The sequence below is a fragment of the Elephantulus edwardii genome, unplaced genomic scaffold (assembly GCF_000299155.1).
Source record: "Elephantulus edwardii isolate Elephantulus edwardi_28Jun2011 unplaced genomic scaffold, EleEdw1.0 scaffold00037, whole genome shotgun sequence".
In the NCBI taxonomy this organism is placed as follows: domain Eukaryota; kingdom Metazoa; phylum Chordata; class Mammalia; order Macroscelidea; family Macroscelididae; genus Elephantulus; species Elephantulus edwardii.
In genome coordinates this window covers 17799312-17820147 of record NW_006399787.1, presented here as the reverse complement: position 1 = coordinate 17820147, position 20836 = coordinate 17799312, and the positions used below count along the sequence as shown (strand labels likewise).

Sequence of the window (20836 nt, the reverse complement as noted above, 5' to 3'; positions counted from 1 at the left end):
TCAGAAATCTGTTTTGAAGACACTCTATTTAATGATCAAGGAGTCCTGACAAGGTGCTGATAAACACAGGGCCTAAAATCAAAGGGAGGCAAATTCCAGGCCTGTGGGAAAGCATTTAAGGGCCAGGTGCCCTGCTTTGGACCTCCCAACAGGTTTGAGCGGGTCCCTGTCATTTTAGAAGATCTTTATGGAGACTGGAGCAACACTCTTTCGGGAAGGATGCACATGGAGGAATGCATAGGAAGTGAGGGGGCCTCTAGTGTCTTGGAGCAGGAAAGAGCTCTGCTAGCAGCACTCTGGCATGTAACCCTAATTCATCCTTACAGCTCCATCTGGCCCAGGACTTAATATTTATCATGGTTTGAGTAAAAGTTTACAAAGCATGTTGGTTTTCCACTCAATTCGCTGATTGTTGCCTCATCATATATTGCCTTGCCTCTTCATCAGTCATAGTAATTCTCTTCTGTCAATATTGATTCCTTTCAGCCCAGGACTTTAGAGAGCCCAAAAAGTTGGAAGTAGGGAAGAATAGAAAACCTCCTTGGACAGATGGCACCTGGTGATGTTTCCCTTGCTGGAGGTGCCGAGGAAATCAAGGAGGCATGATAAACTATTTTTCCTATGGTTACCCTGAGAGATGGTGGCTTAAGACTTTGTTCATTATCTAAAGGAAGGAACCTAACCCCTCCCAGGACTGAGGAGGAAGATTTGTCCAGATCAACGGACTTTATAACTGTTGCTCCCACATACCCATACACATTTATTACAGCACTCCTTACCCCTATGCGTTCAGATGTGATAAAGGCAAGACCCATGACTCTGGCAGCGTCATTCTTTCCTGTACCCTTACTCACTAAAAAAAAAAAAAAAAAAAAGAGTCCCTTTCAGCCTTTCTAGTAAACATTTGCATAGGGAATATGCATGTTCACAATGCGCCTTAGACATGGTGCTCTGGTTTAGCTGGACTTTGTCACAAGATGACTCGGCCCCATCTTTTTTTTTTTTTTTTTTTTTCAAGGGCAAGAGGGGATTTATTTCAGATTCGAATCCGGGCCGCGACCCAAACCGTGTTCATACAACAGGGAAGATGGCCGCGGCCGGCCCCATCTTTTTTGTTCTGAAAAGACCATTCAGACCTTTACCCCTTGATAACTAGTAAGTGTTTTTCAAAAGGAGTCTCAGGATTATGCAGATTGTTAATGTGCTTAGGTGCAAACTGTAAGGTTGGAAGTTCAAGTCTCCCCAGAATTACCTTGAAAGAAAACCCTAGTGACTGACATCTGAAAAACCAGTCATGCGAAACCCTATGAGACACAGTTCTGCTCTAACATATGTGAGGTGCCACGGATCAAAGTGACTCAACAATGAAACCACAGAGAGAAAATGTCTTGCCTTTCCCTTCAGCTTCTCTCATTTTCTTTTGTTTTCCAAAACCTATAGTGGTTTCCTGGTTTTAGACTATTGCTTTAGCTGATTTCTACTAAGGCAGAAATTATTTCAGTCACCTTCTGTAGCCGAGGGGTACGGATCATCATCTTTTCATTCCTGGCCATTTTCAGGGCTCAGTATCCACGGCTTTTTGAGCACCTTGGAGAAACAAAACATTGCCTGAGTCCTTGTTTGTTGGTATATGGCAGTAGATGTTTATTTGGAGATTGGCAGGGCTGCCCCAGTAGCCCTGTGTGTTGTGGGCAGCTGGCAGAAAGGTGGTGGTTGTTGATAGGTACTGTCGAGTATGAACAACAGATCTGAATCTTGCCCTATCCTATACCATCCTCTATAAATGAATTCTAGTTGTGCATTTAGTGGCAATCTTCTTTCATGTATCCTCTTAAGAACTTGTATTCTCAGGAGGGGGGAAAAAACCCCAGCCTTTTTCCATTTGCAACTTTGGCATCTGTGCTTTTTAAATAACTCCATTGTTTGTAGCACTCAGAGATCCGTGACGTAAACAGTCTTGCTTTCCCCACCACCACCACCACCTACTTCTCTGGAAAAATGTGGCCCCACTTGAGATATGAGCTGAGTCCTCTGGGCACAAATAAACTTACCAGTCCACATTCTTCCGCAGGCAGGAATTCAGCTTTTATCCAGATGTCCTCTCTAACTCCCTTGCTTCTTTTTCCCTCTTGGGGGTAAATCTTCCTTGTGGCATCTGTAATCAAGAACTTCCCCTTTAATAGAAAGAAGGTTAAATCTGAGTTTGAATCCAGATTCCAGCACTGATAGCTCAGTTACCTCAGATCATTACTAAAATTTTTAGAGCTTCTATTTCTTGATTTGAATAAATACAGTGTTATACTACCTTCACAAAAGGGAATGAGAATTAAATAGGCTGACAACACTAAAGAGCTCAGGTAGTACCTGGCAATGGGATGCCTTATTTATTCTCTTCCTCAGCCTCTACCCTGTGGAACAGCAGCGATTGAACTTATCCACAGCTGTTCTCATCCCTGGACTGATTGTCAATATCATGATTGATGGAGAAAAGATTGAAATTGTCAACAACTTCCTCTCCCTTGGATCCACAATTAGTACACTTGGTACCAGCAGTCAGGAGACTCTGATCAGGAGGCACTGGGAAGGTCTGCAGTTAGGGACCTCTCCAAATTATTGAGAAACAGTGATGTTAGTTTGAGGACTAAAGTACACCCTTTTTTAAAATTTTTATTATTTTTGTGTGATTGTACTGTCAAATCAGATCTGACTGGTACAGGAGGAGATTGTCCCTCCTTCCCTGGCAGAGCATCTGGTGGATTCGAACCATGCACCTCTGGGATTGTAGTTGCAGCTCCTTGCCACTAGGCCACCAGAGCTCCTAAAGTACACCTTTTTAAGGCCATGGTCTTTTCAGTCACCTGCTATGCATCTGAGAGCTGGACAGTGAATAAGGATGACAAAAGAATAATTGATGCCTTTGAACTATGGTGTTGGAGAAGAGTAATGAATATCCCACGGACTGCCAAAAGAACAAACAGATATGTCTTTGAGAAGGTGCCGCCAGACTGCTTTTTGGAGGCAAGGATGGCAAAGCTTTATCTCACATACTTTGGGCATGTTGCTAGGAGAGGCTGTTCCTTGGAGAAGGACATCATGCTCAGAAAGGTGGAAGGATGGCAGAGGTGAGCCAGGTGGATTGACACTGACTGCAGCAGTGGATTTGAATATGTCAGAGATGATGGGGCTGGCACCTGATAGGACAGGGTTCAGCTCTTTTGTTCATAGGGTCACTATGAGTCATAATCAACTCAAGAATTTCTGACAGCAAAAAAAAAAGATCTTTGTTTTTGGCACTGGATTTCTGTTTATTCATAGTTACCATTAGAAGATAGACTTGGAAATAAAACCACAACTGTGACCTTTGTACCCGGAGTCCTACCCTGTTTTGTACTCTAAGCCAGACTCCTAAATTAATTGTCACCTGCTCGTTAATTACCCTCCTAAGACTGTATAGTGCAATAAGCAGCTGACTCTGCTTTCCTTGAGAGGACTAGCCTGCAAGAGAGATAGTAAACCCTGAAAGTGGAAAGAAAATGTACTGTGTAGTTTAGATGAAGGCTTAAAGAAGATAAGGCCAAGAAGTAGCAAGTGCTGATGAGTGAAAAAAATAAACATCATCTGCTTTCTCTTAACTCTGAACTACCCCCCTCTGGGGAAACTACAGTGTGTGGGCAAACATGGTTAACATTCCTTACTGCACTTGGAATAGCATTGTTTCCTAGCTCTGCTATCCTCTCACCCCCCTGGGTCAGCTGTAGGTCTTGCTCTTGGGCTCACTGCTTGGTGGAGGGAGGTGGAGGACTTAGGCTGGAGTGGCCAGGCGGGCCTGGAGCAGCAGGAGGAAGGGCAGCTGTCCTTCTGCTCATTCCCTTCTTTCCAGCAGTCATAACAGTGAAGGGAAGCTTGGGGCCCAGTCCCAGCTGGCAGCCTGTTTCCCTCGGGTCCCTGAACTTCAAGAAGAAGAAGAGGTGAAAGGGCCATCTGGAGGCCATTCGTCAGCACAGAGCAGCCTGGTCTGTTCTTCTGAGAAGGGAAGTAAGGCAGGAGCTGGCTTACTGAGTTGGAGCAAAGAAGAATGCAAGGAAAGAACCGACAGTGCTCATCCTGCCCCATTCTCTGCATGCTCCTCTCCTCCACTGTCCAGACATTTCTGAAACAATCCTTTCTTTAAAGTCACCAGTGCCTTTGTTCTGCACCTTTCCAACATTCAGAGGTAAGGCTTTAGTTTGTCTTATAAATAAAACTAGTCAGTGCCTTACACGTTCTGAGTGTGATACAAGACACTTTCAAGTGTATGCTTTTAATGGTTTTTTCAACCCACTTTGAACTGTAGCAAGTTCTGATGGTGTAGTCTGTGAGGAATTATGTTGTTAAACCAAACACTACACCTCAGGCAGTTTGAATCCACCAGCAACTGCAAGGGAGAAAGATGGGCAGTTTCCTCTTGTGCAATTTATACCCTCTGAAAACCCACTGGAGGGTCAGCTGTGTATTGGTTCTGACCCAGCAGCAATGAGTTTGTGGAATGTTTTAGTTTTTTTTGCCTTTTGGGGTTTTGTAGGTGTTTTTTTTTTTTGGTTTTGGGGTGTTTGTCTTGTTTTTTATTTTGAAACTGAAGATTGCTGATAAGGAGTAAAGCTTAGAAGAGCTAAGGCCATTGATAAGACTGTAGAGCAGCAGACTCTTGAGTCAAACCCAGATTTCATGCTTGAGACCAAAGCCCTACCCATGGGCCCCTGATCCTGTTATCATTGTTGTTGTTGTTAGGTGCCATTGAGTTGACCACAATGCATAGCAACCGTGTGAAGAACAAATCTGAACCTAACCTTACCTTGCACTCCTCACCACCTCCTGCATGTTGTTGTTCTTATGTGTGTCAAGTCGCCTGTGACTCAGTAGTGACCCTTTGTACAAGAGCTCTGAACCCTGCCTGCCCTGTCCTGAGCCAGTCTCACTGACTCCAACACACTTAACCCCATTACCCCAGTTACTGTATCACTCCATCTCCTCCAGGTTCTTCCTCTCCTATGCTGTCCAAACTAGATGTCCTTCTCCAAGGATCGGTCCCTCCTGACCATGTGCCCAAAATATGTGAAAACCCTAGCCTCCAAGGAGAAACTTGGTTGCACCCTCTCCAAGACCTGTTTTTTCACTTGGAAGTCCATGGTATGTTCAGTGCTCTTCTCCAGCGCCATAACTCAAAAGCATAGGTGGTTCTTCTGTCATCCTTAGTCATTGTCCAGCACTCTGATGCATAGCAATTAATTCCAAAGGCCTTGGCCTGGATCAGGCAAACTTGACATCATTACTTCTCAGTACTCTTGAAAGGTACCTTACCACAGACTTTCCCAGTGCAAGTTATCTTTTGATTTCCTGACTGCAGATACTAAGAGTGTTGATTGCAGAGCCCAGCAAGCTGAAATTTTGAACAGCCTCAATCTCTTCTCCATCTGTCATGGTGCTCTCAGTTGGCCCAGTGGTGAGAATCTTTGTCTTTCTGATGTTGAGCTTCAATCTATATTGAAGACTACAGTCCTTGACTTTCTGCAGCAAGCGCTTCAGGTTTTCAGTTTTCAGCAAGCAAGGTTGTGTCAGTCTGCATAGTTCAGATTATTGATGAGTCTTCCTACAACCCATATTCCTCAAAAAAAGTCCAGCCTTCCGAAGGATCTATTCCACATATGGAGACAAAACACATCCCTGATGCACTTTTTGCCTGATTTTGAACCATGCAGTCTTTCATTGCTCTATTCTGAGGACTACTTCCTGGTCCGAGTATAGATTTTGCATGAGCACAATCAAGTGGTCTGGGATTCCCATTCTCCTCAAGGTTAGCCACAGTTTGTTGTGGTCCATACAATCAAATGCCTTTGTATAGTCAGTGAAACACAGACATTCCTCTGATACTCTTTGTTTTCAGCTAAGATCCATCTGACATTGACGATAATATCTCTAGTGCCACGACCTCTTCTAAACCCAGCTTTTGTTTCTGATAGTTCTCTGTCGATGGACGGTTCCATTCATTTCTGGATAATCTTCAGTAGGGTTTTGCTTAAGTATTATATTCAGTAATCTCCACACTCTTCTTGAGTCCCATTTTTCAAATGGGAATAAATATGGAACTCTACCAGTCAGATGGCCAGGTAGTTGTCCTCCGGGTTCTTGTGCCCATTGTAACAGTCACTGTGTCAGTCCCTCTCGTTGAGGGTCTTCCTCTTTTTCTCTGACCCTCCACCTTCTCCAGCATAATGTCTTTTCTTGAAGAATGGCACAGACAGCATTCCTGACAACATGCCTAACAAATGTGGGGTGGAGTTTCACCATCCTGGCCTCTGAGGAACACCCTGCTTGCGCTTCCTCCAGATGCATTTGTGTGTTCGCTGGCAGTCCGTGCATAGTCAGCACCCTTCAGCCAACCTGTGAGTCCTCTTAGGGGGAGGATTTTGGCGATTAGATCCCAGAGTAGAGAGCTCTTGTGCCTTCCTCATGGAGAGGGATTCCCTTTGCGGTTTTGTGGTTTTTATCCAGCTAAATCAGAATCCATTGTGCTGGCACTTTGTACATCTCAGTTTAGCCAAACAACTATACTCTGGGAGATTTGATGTCTGCCACAGAGGTTCCAGAAATGAGTACCGCTTGGGTGAGGGGTAGTGGGAACGCCTACCAGGAAGATGGCTGAAGGACTGACCCACGAGAAAAGAGTCACAGGGACACAGTGATAATGGAGCAGTTTTAGCGAACAGGATGAAGACAATGTCGTAGGAGCAGAAAAGGAGGAGGAGTAAAGCTACTGTTGACTGAGCACTTAGTTGTGCCTGGTACAAGGCCAGGCACTTGACTTGCATAAGCTTATTTAGTCTACAAAGGAGATACCTTTAGTACCCCCATTTTACAAATGAAGAAACAGGACTAGGATGATTTGCTCAAGACCAAACAGTGGATGCAGTAGAGAAACTAGGCAGTCTAATGATGGGCCCACGCTGGTAGACACTGCCCCATGCCGGCAAGATCAGGCAGGAGTTCCTGGAGCAGGTGACCTTGAACAGAAAGAGGTTCCCTCTGTGCTTCCAGGTCAGGACTACCAGGGGAGAAGGAGCGATTCCTCCTGACAAAAGACTGAGGATTTTCATGACCAACCTCAGGTGACAAGAGTTTTCATGTTTGGGGCAGACAGCAGCAATAAAGAAAATGTTGGCTTAGAGTGTGCTGGCCTCCTGCTACTGTGGAGTAAAGAGGGGCCAGGCCTTTTAGGTAAGTTGAGTGGGCTTTGAGGCCAGACTTGCCAGTGAATTGCTGATGGCCTCTGAGCAGGATTAGGGCGTGGTCTTTCCGAGGTGGGGGACCAGGTGGCTGGCTAAACTGAGTGCTCTCTCTGGTGCCTTCCCACCACAGCTTCATCACCACTCCTTGGGAAAAGCCTGAGCTCCCACAGGCCTGCCTTCCCCAGGGTGTGGGAAGTTCTCATGAGAAAAGGGATCCTGGCCGGACAATGGGCTTCCTGTCTGACTGCTGGGAAGGTTTGTCTCATAGGCGAGGAAGGTTGCAAATGGCATGAGAAATCATCTTTTTCCCCTCACACTGTAGCCTGGTTCAGACTTTTGACTATTTGAGTTGGGGGTTGGGGGTGTCTGGAAGGCAGAAAGCCAGGGAGAGCATGGACAGAAGCTATTCTTGAGGCATTGAACTTGGGCCTGTTTCCCTGGTCCCACTGAAAGGAATCTGCCCTATTCTGTATTCACCTTCTTTTTCTTCTACCTCTCTCTGCAATTAACAAACCCTTGAGCACTTGAAGTAGAAATTGGACCTTCATTTGTCAAGAAAGGGTTTTGAGAGCAGGCAAGTAAATAGTGTTTTTTTCTAAACAACCATAAAGAACCTTCAGTACTAAATGTTTATTTTAAACATCTTCAGTTTAACTTGTATCATGCTCCATGGTTCTAAACTTGACTTTCCCTTCCTTAGATTGATCCTCTGACTCTTAACCAGTCTCCGCTTTCTGAGAAACTCTGCTACCTACTAGCCCCATGTTGTTACTGAGAAGTAGAAATGTGTCCTCTCTAGATTATAAACTCTTTGAGGACATGGATTACCTTTATAGGTCCCTCATGAGGAGTCTTGGGTGGAAAGGGCCGGCTCATATTATTTGCTGGTATGAAAACAAAATAATGATTAGCTGAATAACAGATAAGTCATAAATGAAGAATGTCACCTGCAAATAATGAGCTTCTTTTCATATAGATATATTTTTAAATCATCTATATACAACCAAATGGTCAAAAATTACCCTAAAACAAACAATGAGAAGAGAACAGGGAAAGTAGAGTGCTGAGAATAGTACATACAGAATGGAATGAATGATACAAAGTGGAAAAGGTAGCCAATACAATAGGATCATTTGTTAAGGATTGTTAAATGGGAATCTGATTTGCTGTATAAGCTTTCACCTTGAGCACAATAAAATATTAAAAACAAAACAAAATACTAACAAGCAGAAAACTGTGCAGTGTTACCTCAGCTGTGGTCTTGGTGACTCCAACTGCTGAGTTGGTTTGTTGGTTTTGGGAGGACCTCTTCTCTCCTGGCAGTCTTTTCATATAGATTTCAGTCTAGAAAACTATGGGCAGTTCCATTCTGTCACGTGGAGTCACTGTGAATTTAAATTGGCTCTGTGTCACCTAACAATCCCCCACCACAGGATTTATAGAAACAGATTTTCCAGGTTTTTCTCCTAGGGAGCTGTGGTAAGTTTGAACAAGCAGCTTGTTTCATAGTACTATATGCACTGAATATTTCAATCACTGCTTCCTCTGTTGTTGTTAGATGCCAGTAAGTTGACGATGATGCAGCAACTCTGTGAACCACAGATCTGAACCTCGGGCTGTCCTGCACCATCCTCAAGATCTCTGACGTACTTGAGCCCATTGTTACTGCTCCCCTAATCCTTTTCACACTCCAGAGCATGTCATGTAAATCTTCATGCTCCCCTTACCTTTTTTGAAGGGACTCAAGTATTTGGTCAGTTTTTTAAATTGAACACTTTGACTCTGGGGCCTTTGCTGGAGCTTGTTTTGGCTTGTTAGGGAATTTTATAGAAGTTTTAGTTCACCGAAAGGCTGGTCCCCAAAACAACCAAGATAAAACACGCTTAGAAGGGCTGATGGTGAGGGCTCTTGTGTGGCTTCCTCTAGGACATTCAGGCCGAGATGACTGAGGTGGAAGTGTCAGCCGGATAATTTTGCTACCTCTCTCTGTGCATTCTCCCCAGCTGGTTGGAGGTAGACACACACCACCCGCCTCTGCTCACTGTGCTGCGGCAGGGAGGGGGTCTGAGTGGTGTAGGAGGTGATGGAGAGCAGAGGGAGCTAGAGAAGAAATTGATTTTTCTTATTTTACTGTAAAATATCTGGCTTCTGGCTTTGGACACTTATGCTGCCTTGCCAAATCAGATGAGTTCATTGTCTTTCTGGAGTTGTCATAGTTTGAAACTTTGTCTGTAGACTTAGGGTTGTCAGAGAGAGCACGAGTGAGAGAAACTGATGGGCAGATGAAGTCAGCTTTTTACCCAGACCCATAGCTCCTGGGAGCCACTGGGTGATTGATTTGCCTTGCTTACTGCTAGCCCAGAAAGCACTGACAGTGCACTCCAGCACTTGACTCTTGAAGGACCCTCCCACTCTCTTCTTTGTCCAGTCAAAAAAGGTCATTATTTTTTCCGTGCTCTCTGGGTCCTTAAGTGACCTAGCCTTGAACTAGGGGCAGTTTCCCAGCAGTGCTGACTCAGAGATACTCTAGCTTGTTTCCTCTGTGAAACTGTCATAGATAAACATAAAAGAAGTCAGGGTTTTGGGGGTGGTTTTTATTGACTTTATCTAGCATACTGTAATTGCAGAACTATTCACATTGTCAGTTATAATTATCTCTCTATTGCCAGCCCATATTGTTGTATCAGATGTAGATCTGATGATGTTGTTAGCCTTCTCAAGAACCTTCAGTGGTCCACTTTTCCTCTGAACATACTATAAAATCTTGCATCCAGGACCTTCTATCTAATGGTTTCATTACTCTTTACATTTTTTAAGCCAAATCTTCACCCCCCCCCCATTATTTTATTTTAGCCTGCAGAGGGGTAGCTCTGTGTCGCCGTCTGTAGTGAGGTGCGTCGTTGACTAAAGGCTACGTACTTCTACAGAATTCTGAATCCACAGGAGCAGAGCCTTCCCGTTGCTATTTACAGTCTTAAAAGTCATGATGAACCATTGAAAAGCAGGGAATTTGAGGGTTCTTGTTTTTTTGTTTGGTTTGGTCTTCAATGCAGTGACATTGGGCTTACAGTGGAGTAGAGATTGTGAGGATGGCACAGGATCGGCATAGGTTTGCGCTGCTGGGCAGAGAGTCACTGTGAGTTGAAACTGTCTCAGCAGCAGCTATCACCTAACCTGAGCTGTTCGCCTCCGCGCTGGACTTGACCTGTGATTTCTTGCTTCAGTACATTTGTCTCAAACCACCACTGTCTTCCTGATGAATAAAGCTTCACTGAAGTACTGCTTCCTCTCTGCCCCATTTCTAATCTCTCCCCTTACAAGACATGATGCCTCTGTTGTGGCATTAATCATACACAGACCTGCGTTAGGATAAATTCTGTGTTCAGTACATCTGGAAGAATACAAAAGGAACTGATAACAATAGTACTTTTTAAAAAAAAATTTGGGGTGGGTGTTTTTCTTTTTTTTCTCTCACTAAGTTCATATATATTGTGTTCCACACAATCATTCCCATTTATTATGTTTTATAAAATTAATCACCATTGGGCTATGCCTACCATTAATTACACTGTTTTTTTTTCAGGTCCTCACCAGATCTTTCCTATTTCTTTTACCTTCTCCCTCCACCCACCATATTTTGCAACTCTGTGATCTCACCTCTATCCATCCTCACCCTTCTGCTCCCACTTCTTCCTCGTTTGGAACCTTGTACATGTTTTGCTAGTTATCTTTCTATTTTTATAAGAATGGTCTTATGCAGTATTTGTCCTTATGAGACCAAGGTAGTTCACTCAGCATAATGCTATCCAGTCTCTCCCAAGTTATGTAATATTTTTTAAAATCATTGCTCCTGAGTGCTGCACAATATTCTGTTGTGTGAATAGACTACAGTTTCTCAGTCAGTAATGGTACCTTTGGGGACTATAGGAAGGAAAGAAACTTCTTTTTCACTGTTCACCTTTTTTTAATTTTATACCATATTTACACATTATTTTTCCAATGTAAAAAAAAAAAAACCCAAACCTTCAATTACAGAACTCCAGTTCATAAAACCTTAGAAGAAAGTATCAGACAATAGATTTATAACCTTGGAATAGAGAAAGTGTCCTTAAACAAAATTCCAAAGCCAGAGACCACACAGAAAATATTTGTTACATTGTGTGCGCTTGTCATATCATTTTTTGGCTCAAATACTTGAATTGCTTATCTTTTGTACTTTTTCAGTGGTTTGAACAGTAATCAGTAAAAAATATTAGTTGAATGGAAATAAAATTAAATTACAAGACCTTCATTTTTAACCTTATTTTTTAAACTAATAAAAATGAGTACCAGATGACCTCCCTCTCAAGGACTTTGCAGATGCAGGTTTTAGGAGCAGAAGACTCAAAGCAGGGAATGACTTTGGAGCCACCCACTCATCCTCTGTGGCCCTCTTGTGCAGCCTGGTAAGCGCATGTGTGTGTCGTGCCTGCTTTCAGAAGCTGCCTTGTGATGCTCAGCATTCATTGCAGAGGAAATGAACCAATTAGATGTAGTCCATGGAGATCCAGGGAGTGAGTCGAGGTAGGGTGGTGTCTCCTTGCTCTGAACAAAGGAGGGAAAGGGCAAAGCAGCCTGCCTAAGGTTTCCTTGGACAGCCCACAGCCTAGCTCTTTCAGCTACTTGGTTTAAAGAGGCAACATATAGCATGTTTGCATCTATCTCCTGTTCTAAACACTGGATGAGGTGGGCAGTGTCAGAAGAGTGTGTACCCTTAAAGACAGCTTTTGGGGGCCCATGTACTGGTTTCAGAGAAACCTCTCACCCTTGATAGAGATCCCAGTGTGTCAACTACTCCAACTTTGTTTTCATTTTTTTGAATGGAAAGTTCCTTCCCATGTGAGTTTTAAGGGCAGAGAGCCATCCTGTTGGGGTTTTTGGATTGGGTGTTGGCTTGGTGTCCTCCTTATCCTATCATTCACCTTTCATAAAGACTATCTCTAGGTAGAGGGAAGTGGGTTTTGGTGCACGAGGTTGTGTATTTCAAGATGCATCTGCAGGAGACAGTACTTAGCCTTGTGAATGGAAAACGCCTGATGTTGGGCAATCACAGATACAGTGTGGTGACTCCCTGTCACTCCAGGCCTCCTAGAGGAACTGAAAACCAAAACCTACTAATCTTGTTCTTACAGAGGTAGCTCTGAGATACTCAGTGTGGGGACAGGGCCACAGAAGGCTATTTGTCAGTACAATTTAATTTCCTTTGTATATAACTGGTGGAAGAGTTTTTAAGGACTCATTCAATCCCAGAAGTAGCATCTTTCTGATGGTTCAGATCCACCAGTGACTCTGTGGAAGAAAGGTGGACATTCTTCCCCTGTGTGGTAATAGCGTCTGGAAACGCACTGGAGGATTCATCAACTGTGATGGCAATGAATTTGAGTTTTGGAACACTCTTGTTCTTTCACGTATTAACAGAAAGCTGAAGTTAGTGGGTGTTTAGTCATCCTGCCAGCATATCTTCTCCCCCTGCCTTGTCTTCTAAACAGTAATCTCCTAGCGCTCCCATTATGCCCCTCCTGTAGTGGATTGGGCAATTCCAGCAAAGTCATGCATGGGGGCTTTAGTTCTTCAGTGTTTAACCATTGTCAGAGGGCAGACTGTGAAATCAGAGGCTACCCTTCTCCTCCCCAGGGCTGCCCAGTCCATCCAGCTCCTCTGACTTCTCTCACTACAACTTAAATGGGACAGAGTTCCCACCACACTTTGACACCCTCACCTGGTGTTCTGGTAGCCTAGTGGCAAGAAGCTATGCTACAATCCCCAAGGCACACAGTTCAAATCCAACAATTACTCTGCGGGAGAAGAATGGGCAGTCTCTTTCCATGTGATGAAATGCTTCTTTTGAAAACTCATGGGAGGGTCAGCTCTGGGTTGGTTCTGACTCAACAGTAAACAACAACAAACGACAACCTGGGCCTTATATCTTCCTTAAAGGCTCCCCTACAGCTCATGAAGCAGAAGCAGTATCTCCTGATAGAAAAACCTTTGAATCAGCCTTGACTCTGCTCTCATTTCTGCCATTCACTTAACTTGGGTTGGGCTTTAGTGTCCTATCTTCAAAGGGGAATGCTGGTAGTAGGTAAAGACAGTAGGGGTAGCTTTTAAAACTAGACAGTCCTACCTGAAATGAAAACATGGGGTTTGTCAGGCATTCGTTGTGTTGGAGGATCCACGGAGAGCAATGGGAGGCCTCCAGGGAGTACATCTGACACCCCTGCCCCCAGGACAAGAAAGCACTTTTTTATTATATTTGGGAATCTCTTTCTGGCATGGTGTTGTGGGGAAAATGCTATCAATTTCCCCTCACAACTTAACAGAATTTTACTACTTTTGACTGTGGTTCAAGATATGTCTGGGAAAGTTTTATTAAAGCCATATTATGTCTAGGTCTCTGTGGGTTCAATACATTGTCAGAGTCTATTGCTCAATTATGGATACAGTTCTTGAAAGGCTTGGTGGGGAAGGGAAATATGCAGACAGGCAACTTCTCCTGTTGCCAGCCTCTCTGTGAGTAGCAACCTGTATCTCCACGGTTTGGACCAGTAGCCTTTCCAAAGGAATAACTGTTTATCATGTGCTGAGCTCATGAGAGCTATATTCCTGCACAGTATTAGACAACCTCACTAGTGTATCGCTATTCTCTCTCTGTTTTTGCAGTGTGCCCCCGGCCCCCAGAACCAGAGAATGGTGGCTATATTTGCCACCCCCGGCCATGCAGAGACCCCCTGACGACGGGCAGTGTCATCGAGTATCTTTGTGCTGAAGGATACATGTTGAAGGGTGATTACAAGTACCTGACGTGCAAGAATGGCGAGTGGAAACCATCCATGGAGATCAGCTGCCATCTCAATGAGGGTCAGTCCAGCTGATGGGAGAGGGGTGTTGTAGGAGTTCTGCTTTCTTTTCCTTCGTGAGAATTGACACATGCTTTCTCCAGAGCACCCTTGGCCATGGAGCCATAGAACATGCCTTCAGCCTCCCTTCCTTTGAGATTTTGTGTCTTTGTGAAAAACATGTGGGGTTGCTGGTATATGGCCTGCATTTCACCTAAGCTACTAGGCAGCACATTGGCTTTAGTGAGGCATCTATCCTGCTACATAAAATCCCTTTAAATACTCAAGGTCTCTTGTTTGCTTAGTCAAGTGTTGCTGATCTTTGACCAGGTTCTGCTAACACATTGAACTCAATACTAACACCTTGAGTGTCTCTTTTATTTTCTTTTCCTTGAATGGAAGTGGATTGTTTTGTTAGGGAACTGTAGCCCAGCTGGACAGAGACCTTTCCCCCTTCTGCCTTCTCCTGTCTTGCATGACAGGAAAGTCCAGCCTCCTGCAGGAAAGTGTGTCATACAGCCATCTTTGTGCTTCTTACACAGGCTTAAAGACTGGAGCATGTGACACTCCAGAGAAGGTGCTGAGGAGAAATCAGCCTTGGATTTACCGTGGACACTCCAGGACTTTAAAACAAGGACATAGATGTTCTCACCACATAGCAAGAAACATGGGTGGAACATGAATTGGGGGGATAGCAGGCATGTTTAAGTGGTTGATCTTTTCCAGCCTGCTTATTGAGGTTAGGTCTATGAAGATAAGGTCTCTAGGGCTGAGTAGAGTTTGGACGTCACATGAGTCTCAGGGGCCACGAGTGAAGAAAATTTTATATTCAGGAAACAGGATTTGGAAATGGTCCCTTTTCCAGAAGCGTTGTGTGTGCATGCATTGTCTGGGTTCTGCTCTGTACTGTTTCTCCTGACATGGCCGGGACTGTAGGATATCACTGTATGAAGCGTGCAGGGGGCATGCGACGAGATCTGTGGAGCCCTTGTTTCATGTTTCTGGGTAGAAAATGCATCTGATGATGATTTGTTCCCACAGACAAAGATGCCCACACATCACTTGGGGTCCCCACGCTGTCCATAGTGGCGTCTACAGCCAGCTCTGTGGCACTCATTCTCCTCCTTGTGGTGCTGTTTGTGTTGCTGCAGCCAAAGCTGAAGTCTTTCCACCATAGCAGGTGAGCCTAGCATGTGTCACTGGAATCTGCCTTTTGTTTGGTAAAGGGTTGCAGGTACACTTACCACCTCTGATGGTCTGTGTATGTCCAGGGGAAGGGGAGAGCTCTTCTGTGTAATAAACTTCCAGATGTGCCTGGACTGTGCTGTTTGCTTGGTGTAAATTATCTTAATCCTCACAGGAACATTGCCCAAAAGAAAACTGAAACCCAGAGACATTGAGTCACTCACCTAAGGTCATGTTTCAGATGATGACAGAGCTGAAATTTGAACCCAAAAATCTATCTCTTAAGCTACACAACTTCCCCTATATTACAGATTCTCTAACTGTGGTTTTCAACAGCATCAACATCACTTGGGAACTGATTAGAGATGCAAATGTTCAGGCTCCATCCCAGACTTATTGAAAGAGAACCATTGGTGGTCCAGCTATATGTTTTAAAAGCCTTCCTGTATGATTCTGACGCATGCTGTGTTTGAAAGCTCCTGCCCTGATTTTCATTCCTGGCCGCACACAGGGAAACCTAGGGGGCGCTGAGAACAAATACCAACACCTGGGCTGCCATTCTCAGACTTCCTAATTCATTTGATTTGGAAAATAACCGTCTGCTCAGAAGGTTCCCGGGCAGTTCTAACTGGAGCCAGGGTTGTGAACTAACACACTGCACTGTGCTGGAAGTGGAGGGAGGTGCATTGCATGTTGCTTTTGCTTCTTGTACATTAGCCACAAATCATTCCAGGCTGGAACGGAGAGGGAGGCAGGCTGGCCTTTGTGGTAGACTTCTCTCCTAGCTTGTCACAACTTTTTAAGTTTTGTTTTAAGACCAGACGTGCAAGTTGTTGAACAATAGAATAAGGAACATTTGAAAGCACTCTACTTTAAAGAATCTACTATTTCCACATAAAACCACATTGATTTGTTTCCTGTTTCATAAATTAGGAACCCCCACCCACCCCTATAGTTAACTAGGAAGGCTTTGAAAAGTAACCGGCTTTTTTTGAGGATTAATTTTATAAATCACAAGGCATGGAAATGGTTATATGAAACATAATGTCAGTGAAGGACAGTGTGAAACACCCAAGCATAAAACCCCACCACTATGTACATGCGTGAAACACAATGGCTATGAATAGTAGTATGCATACCAAAAAAGAGAGAGAGATAAGTAACTGGCTACTTTTTACAGACTCAAGTCAGGAAGACAGATTTGGTTTTCACTATTTGCCTTGTTTAACTTTGTACTGTGTGTACATAGAACTTTTTTAAAAGTTGACAACAGACCTCTCTTCTACCATATTTCCTTTCAAGGATGGAGGTCCATCCCTTTGGGAGCATAACTTTCTATTAAATCTGTATTTATTATTTTACCTTAAAAATAATTTTGACAAAAAAAAATCTTCCATAACAAAAGTTTGTGCCAGCCCAGTATACACCCTGCTTTCCAAGCCATATTGTTACATGTTTCTCATCCTTTGAAAGATCTCTGAGCACTGGTCTGGGTGCCACTTCGCTCACCCTCATAGTGCATACATCCTTAGAATTAGGTAGTAGAGATACTTTCTTTATTTCCAAGAACATATGAGGAAATTGAGAACTGTAACAGTAGTCTAGTAATAATCTGTTGATTTGACAATCCATAAATGGTTAGAAAAGTACATTGACAGAACTGCCAGAAATTTAGACTGGATATTTGAAGAGGCTCTGACCCCAGGATGTCATTGGTGATGCCAGATAGATTTTGGCAGAAAACAGAGACTACCAGAAGAATGGCTGTCTGTGTTTTATGGACTATGCAAAGGCATTTAACTGTGAGGATCATAACAAACTATGGCTAACATTGAAAAGAAAGGAAATTCCAGAACACTTAATTATGCGTATATGGAACCTAAAGCTAGGCCAAGAAGCTGTTGTCTAAACAAAACAAGGGAACACTGCGTGGTCTGGAATTAGGCAAGATATACGAAGAGCTGGATCCTTTCTGCACACCTGTTTATTCTGTATGCTGAGAAAATCATTCAAGAAGCTGGACTTCACGAAGAAGAGTGTGGCATCAGGATCAGAAGAAGACCCTAAAACCTTGCTTTATGCAGACGACACAAACTTGTTTGCTGAAAGCGAGGCAGACTTGGGCCATTTGCTTTAGGGGATCAAAGACTGAAGCCTTCAGTATGAATTACATCTCAACATCAAGGAAACAAAAACAACTCTTGCCACTGGGCCAATGATAACATCATGATAAATGATTGAAATTGTCTACGATTTCATCCCGCTTGGGTCCACAATCAACACCCTTGGTACCAACAGTCAAGAATTGTATAGCAATTGGAAAGTCAGTTGTCAAGGACCTTGAAGAGGTCCGATGAAGAGCAACGATGTCATTTTAAAGACTTAAGTGCATCTGATTAAAGCCAGGAAGGGTTATTTATTGCTTGGAAAAGGACATTATGCTTGGAAAGACGGAGGATCCGCAAAAGAAATGAAGACTCTCAACAAGCAGAGGGTTCAAGTGTATCAGAGCTGATGAGGATAGAGCAAGATAGGACAGAGTGCACATCCACTGTTCACAGGATCACAGTGCGTCATATTCAACTCAGTGAAACTTAACAACAAGCGATGATGCTGATAATAATAATAATTTTTGTTAATAGACCCCATGAACCTTGTGATGTGATACACCAAAAGACATCGCCTACATAATGTTCTTAGCATAGATTAATCTCACAGTAACCCAAAGATAGAAACCACCAAGTGCCCATCAACATATGGAAGGATAAACAAAATGTGGTATATACATACAATTAAATATTACTGTAGAATGAAAAGAAATTAAGTCCTGATACACTGTGCCACAAGGGCTTCTCCAGTTAAACATAAGTAAAATCTAGAGTTGAGGGAAATATTAATCTGAATCTAGTCCAGCAGATACTATCAGACGATACCGATAGATTGTGGGAAATTCTGTGAGACACCTGGCCTATATATCTTCAAAAATATTGTCATGAGAGGGAAAAACCAGCTCCTGGAGAAGGATCATGCTTGCAACAGTGGAAGGACAGCACAGGAAAGGAGGACCCTGAATGAGATGGATTGACACAGTAAGTGAGGTATTGAGGGTAGATGTGTTGGAGACAGTGAGCTTGGCTCAGAAGAGAGCAGAGTTCAGAGCTTTGTGCAGAGGGTCACTGGGAGTCACAGATGACTCGACAGCACATAATAGTAATATTCTGGATTGATGAGACCTGGTGGTATAGTGGTTTAAGTACTCAGCTGCCCCCTGAAAGGTTGGCAATTCAAAAGGATGAACTCCTCCATGGGAGAAAGATACAACAGTGAGCTTCTGGAAGATTGACAGTTTGGGAGGCATTGTGAAACACTTCTGCTCTGTCCCATAGACTCCCTGTGAGTCAGAATCCACTCAACAGCTGTGGTTTTAAGGGCAGTGGGGGTAGGTGTGTTGGAATCAAATGATTCAGGACAGGACAGGCTTCAGAGCTGTTGTACATAAGGTCGCTATGAGTCACAGGCGATGACTCAACAACACAATTACACAGATTTTAAATTTCTCAGATGTCACAATTTATGTTGTTGTTGTTTATGTGCCGTCGAGTCGCTTGCGACTCATAGCAACCCTATGTACAACAGCTCTAAACTCTGCTCTGTCCTGTGCCAATCCCATTGTCTCCGACACACGCATCCCAATTGCCCTAGTTACCGAATCAATCCACCTCCCAGAGGGCCTTCCCCTCCTGCGCCTGCCCTCCACCCTCCCAAGCATGATTTCCTTCTCCATGGACCGGTCTCTCCTTACAACATGACCAAAGTATGTCAGACAAAGTCTCAGAATCCTTGCCTTCAAGGAGCAGCCCGGTTTAACCCTCTCCAGGATGAATCTGTTTGTTTTCTTGGCAGTCCATGGTACATTCAGTACTCTTCTCCAACACCAAAGCTCAAAAGCATCAATTCTCCTTCTTTCCTTCCTGGTCATTGTCCAGCTCTCTCATGCATAACAAGTGATTGCAAAGACCATGGCCTGTACCAGGCGCACCTTAGTCTCCAGAGACACACTGTTGGTCTTCAATACTTTAGAGAGGTCCCTAACGGCAGACTTTCCCATCGCAATACATCTTTTCATTTCCTGGCTGCTGGTGCCAAGAGTGTTGATTGTGGAGCCAAGCAGACTAAAGCTGTGAACGACCTCAATCTCTTCACCATCCATCCTGTTGCTGCCAATTGGTCCAGTGATGAGAATCTTTGTCTTCTTGATGTTGAGCCTCAATCCATATTGACTGCTGCAGTCCCTGGTCCTCAACAGCAAGTGCTTCAGGTCCTCCTCAGTTTCAGCAAGCTGGGTTGTGTCATCTGCATAACGCAGATTGTTGATAGATCTTCCACCAATCCTGATGCCACATTTCTCCTCATAGAGTCCAGCCTCCCAAATGATCTGTTCTGCATACAGGCTGAAAAGTTAGGAAAAAAGAAAGCAAAAAAAAAGGAAAAGTTAGGAGACAGGACACATCCCTGGCGTGCGCCCTTCCCAACCATGCAGTGTTTCCTTGCTCTGTTCTGACGACTGCTTCTTGGTTCAAGTATAAGTTTCGCATTAGCATGATCAAGTGTTCTGGGATTCCCATTCTTCTGAGAGCCACAGTTTGTTATGATTCACACAGTCAAATCCTTTTCATAATCAATGAAGCATAGATAGACATTCCTCTGGTACTCCCTGCTTTCAGCCAAGATCCATCTTACATTAGCTATAATATCCCTAGTACCATGACCCCTTGGAGTGGAATGCTCTTTTTTAAATAATTTTTTTTCATTTTAATTGTCATTTTAACAAAAGTTTACAGAAAAGTTAGATTTTCGTTTATTCGTTGTTGCACATTTTACCCCCTCTTCCTCTCTTCCCCCTCCCCAAGTTGACTTTTTTTCCTTTTCATTAGTTTATTTACAAAATTCTAACACAAATTAGAACAGATTGTTTGCATTTCCCTCACCTCACCACCCAAAATGTACAACCCAAGGTTTAATCCCCTCCTCCCTCTACACATCCACATCCCTCTGCTTCCAGCCTCTCCCACCCCTCTGGATCTTATATTCATTTTACAATAAAAGTCTTATACAATATTTATCCTTGTGGAACTGAGTTAACTCAGCATAATGCTCTCCTGTCCCTCCCAAGTTAGGTAATAATTTACAAAGTTATTGCTCCAGCTTGCTGCATAAGGAGTGGAGGCTCTTAAGATGTATATGCTACATCTTTACTTCCAGATAATTCAGGATAAGTGTGTGTTTGTGTGTGTATGCACAAAAGTGATAAAAAAATCTGCCTGGATAAATCCTATAAATAGAATGTTGATGGAAAGAAGCAGCACACAAATTTAATTCATATAAAGAGAAAATAGTTTAACAGGTTTAAAACAAACCCAGAAAAACCCCAACCAAATGACTGCATCGAAAGAACATATTTCTTCTAGTTTTTAGTTCAGTGTCCCCGTTAAGGCCACATTACTTCCTCAGTCT

General features: G+C 43.5%; 1 protein-coding gene across 1 annotated transcript in view; it reads left to right on the top strand.

Moving 5' to 3' along the window:
- The window catches only part of KIAA0247 (KIAA0247 ortholog), a 58206-nt gene that overhangs the window by 32909 nt on the left and 4461 nt on the right, over window positions 1-20836 (top strand). Inside the window, exons 2-3 of the mRNA XM_006884740.1 lie at window positions 13962-14159; window positions 15179-15317. Coding sequence (XP_006884802.1) covers window positions 13962-14159; window positions 15179-15317 — 337 coding nt within the window. The remainder of the gene's footprint in view (window positions 1-13961; window positions 14160-15178; window positions 15318-20836) is intronic.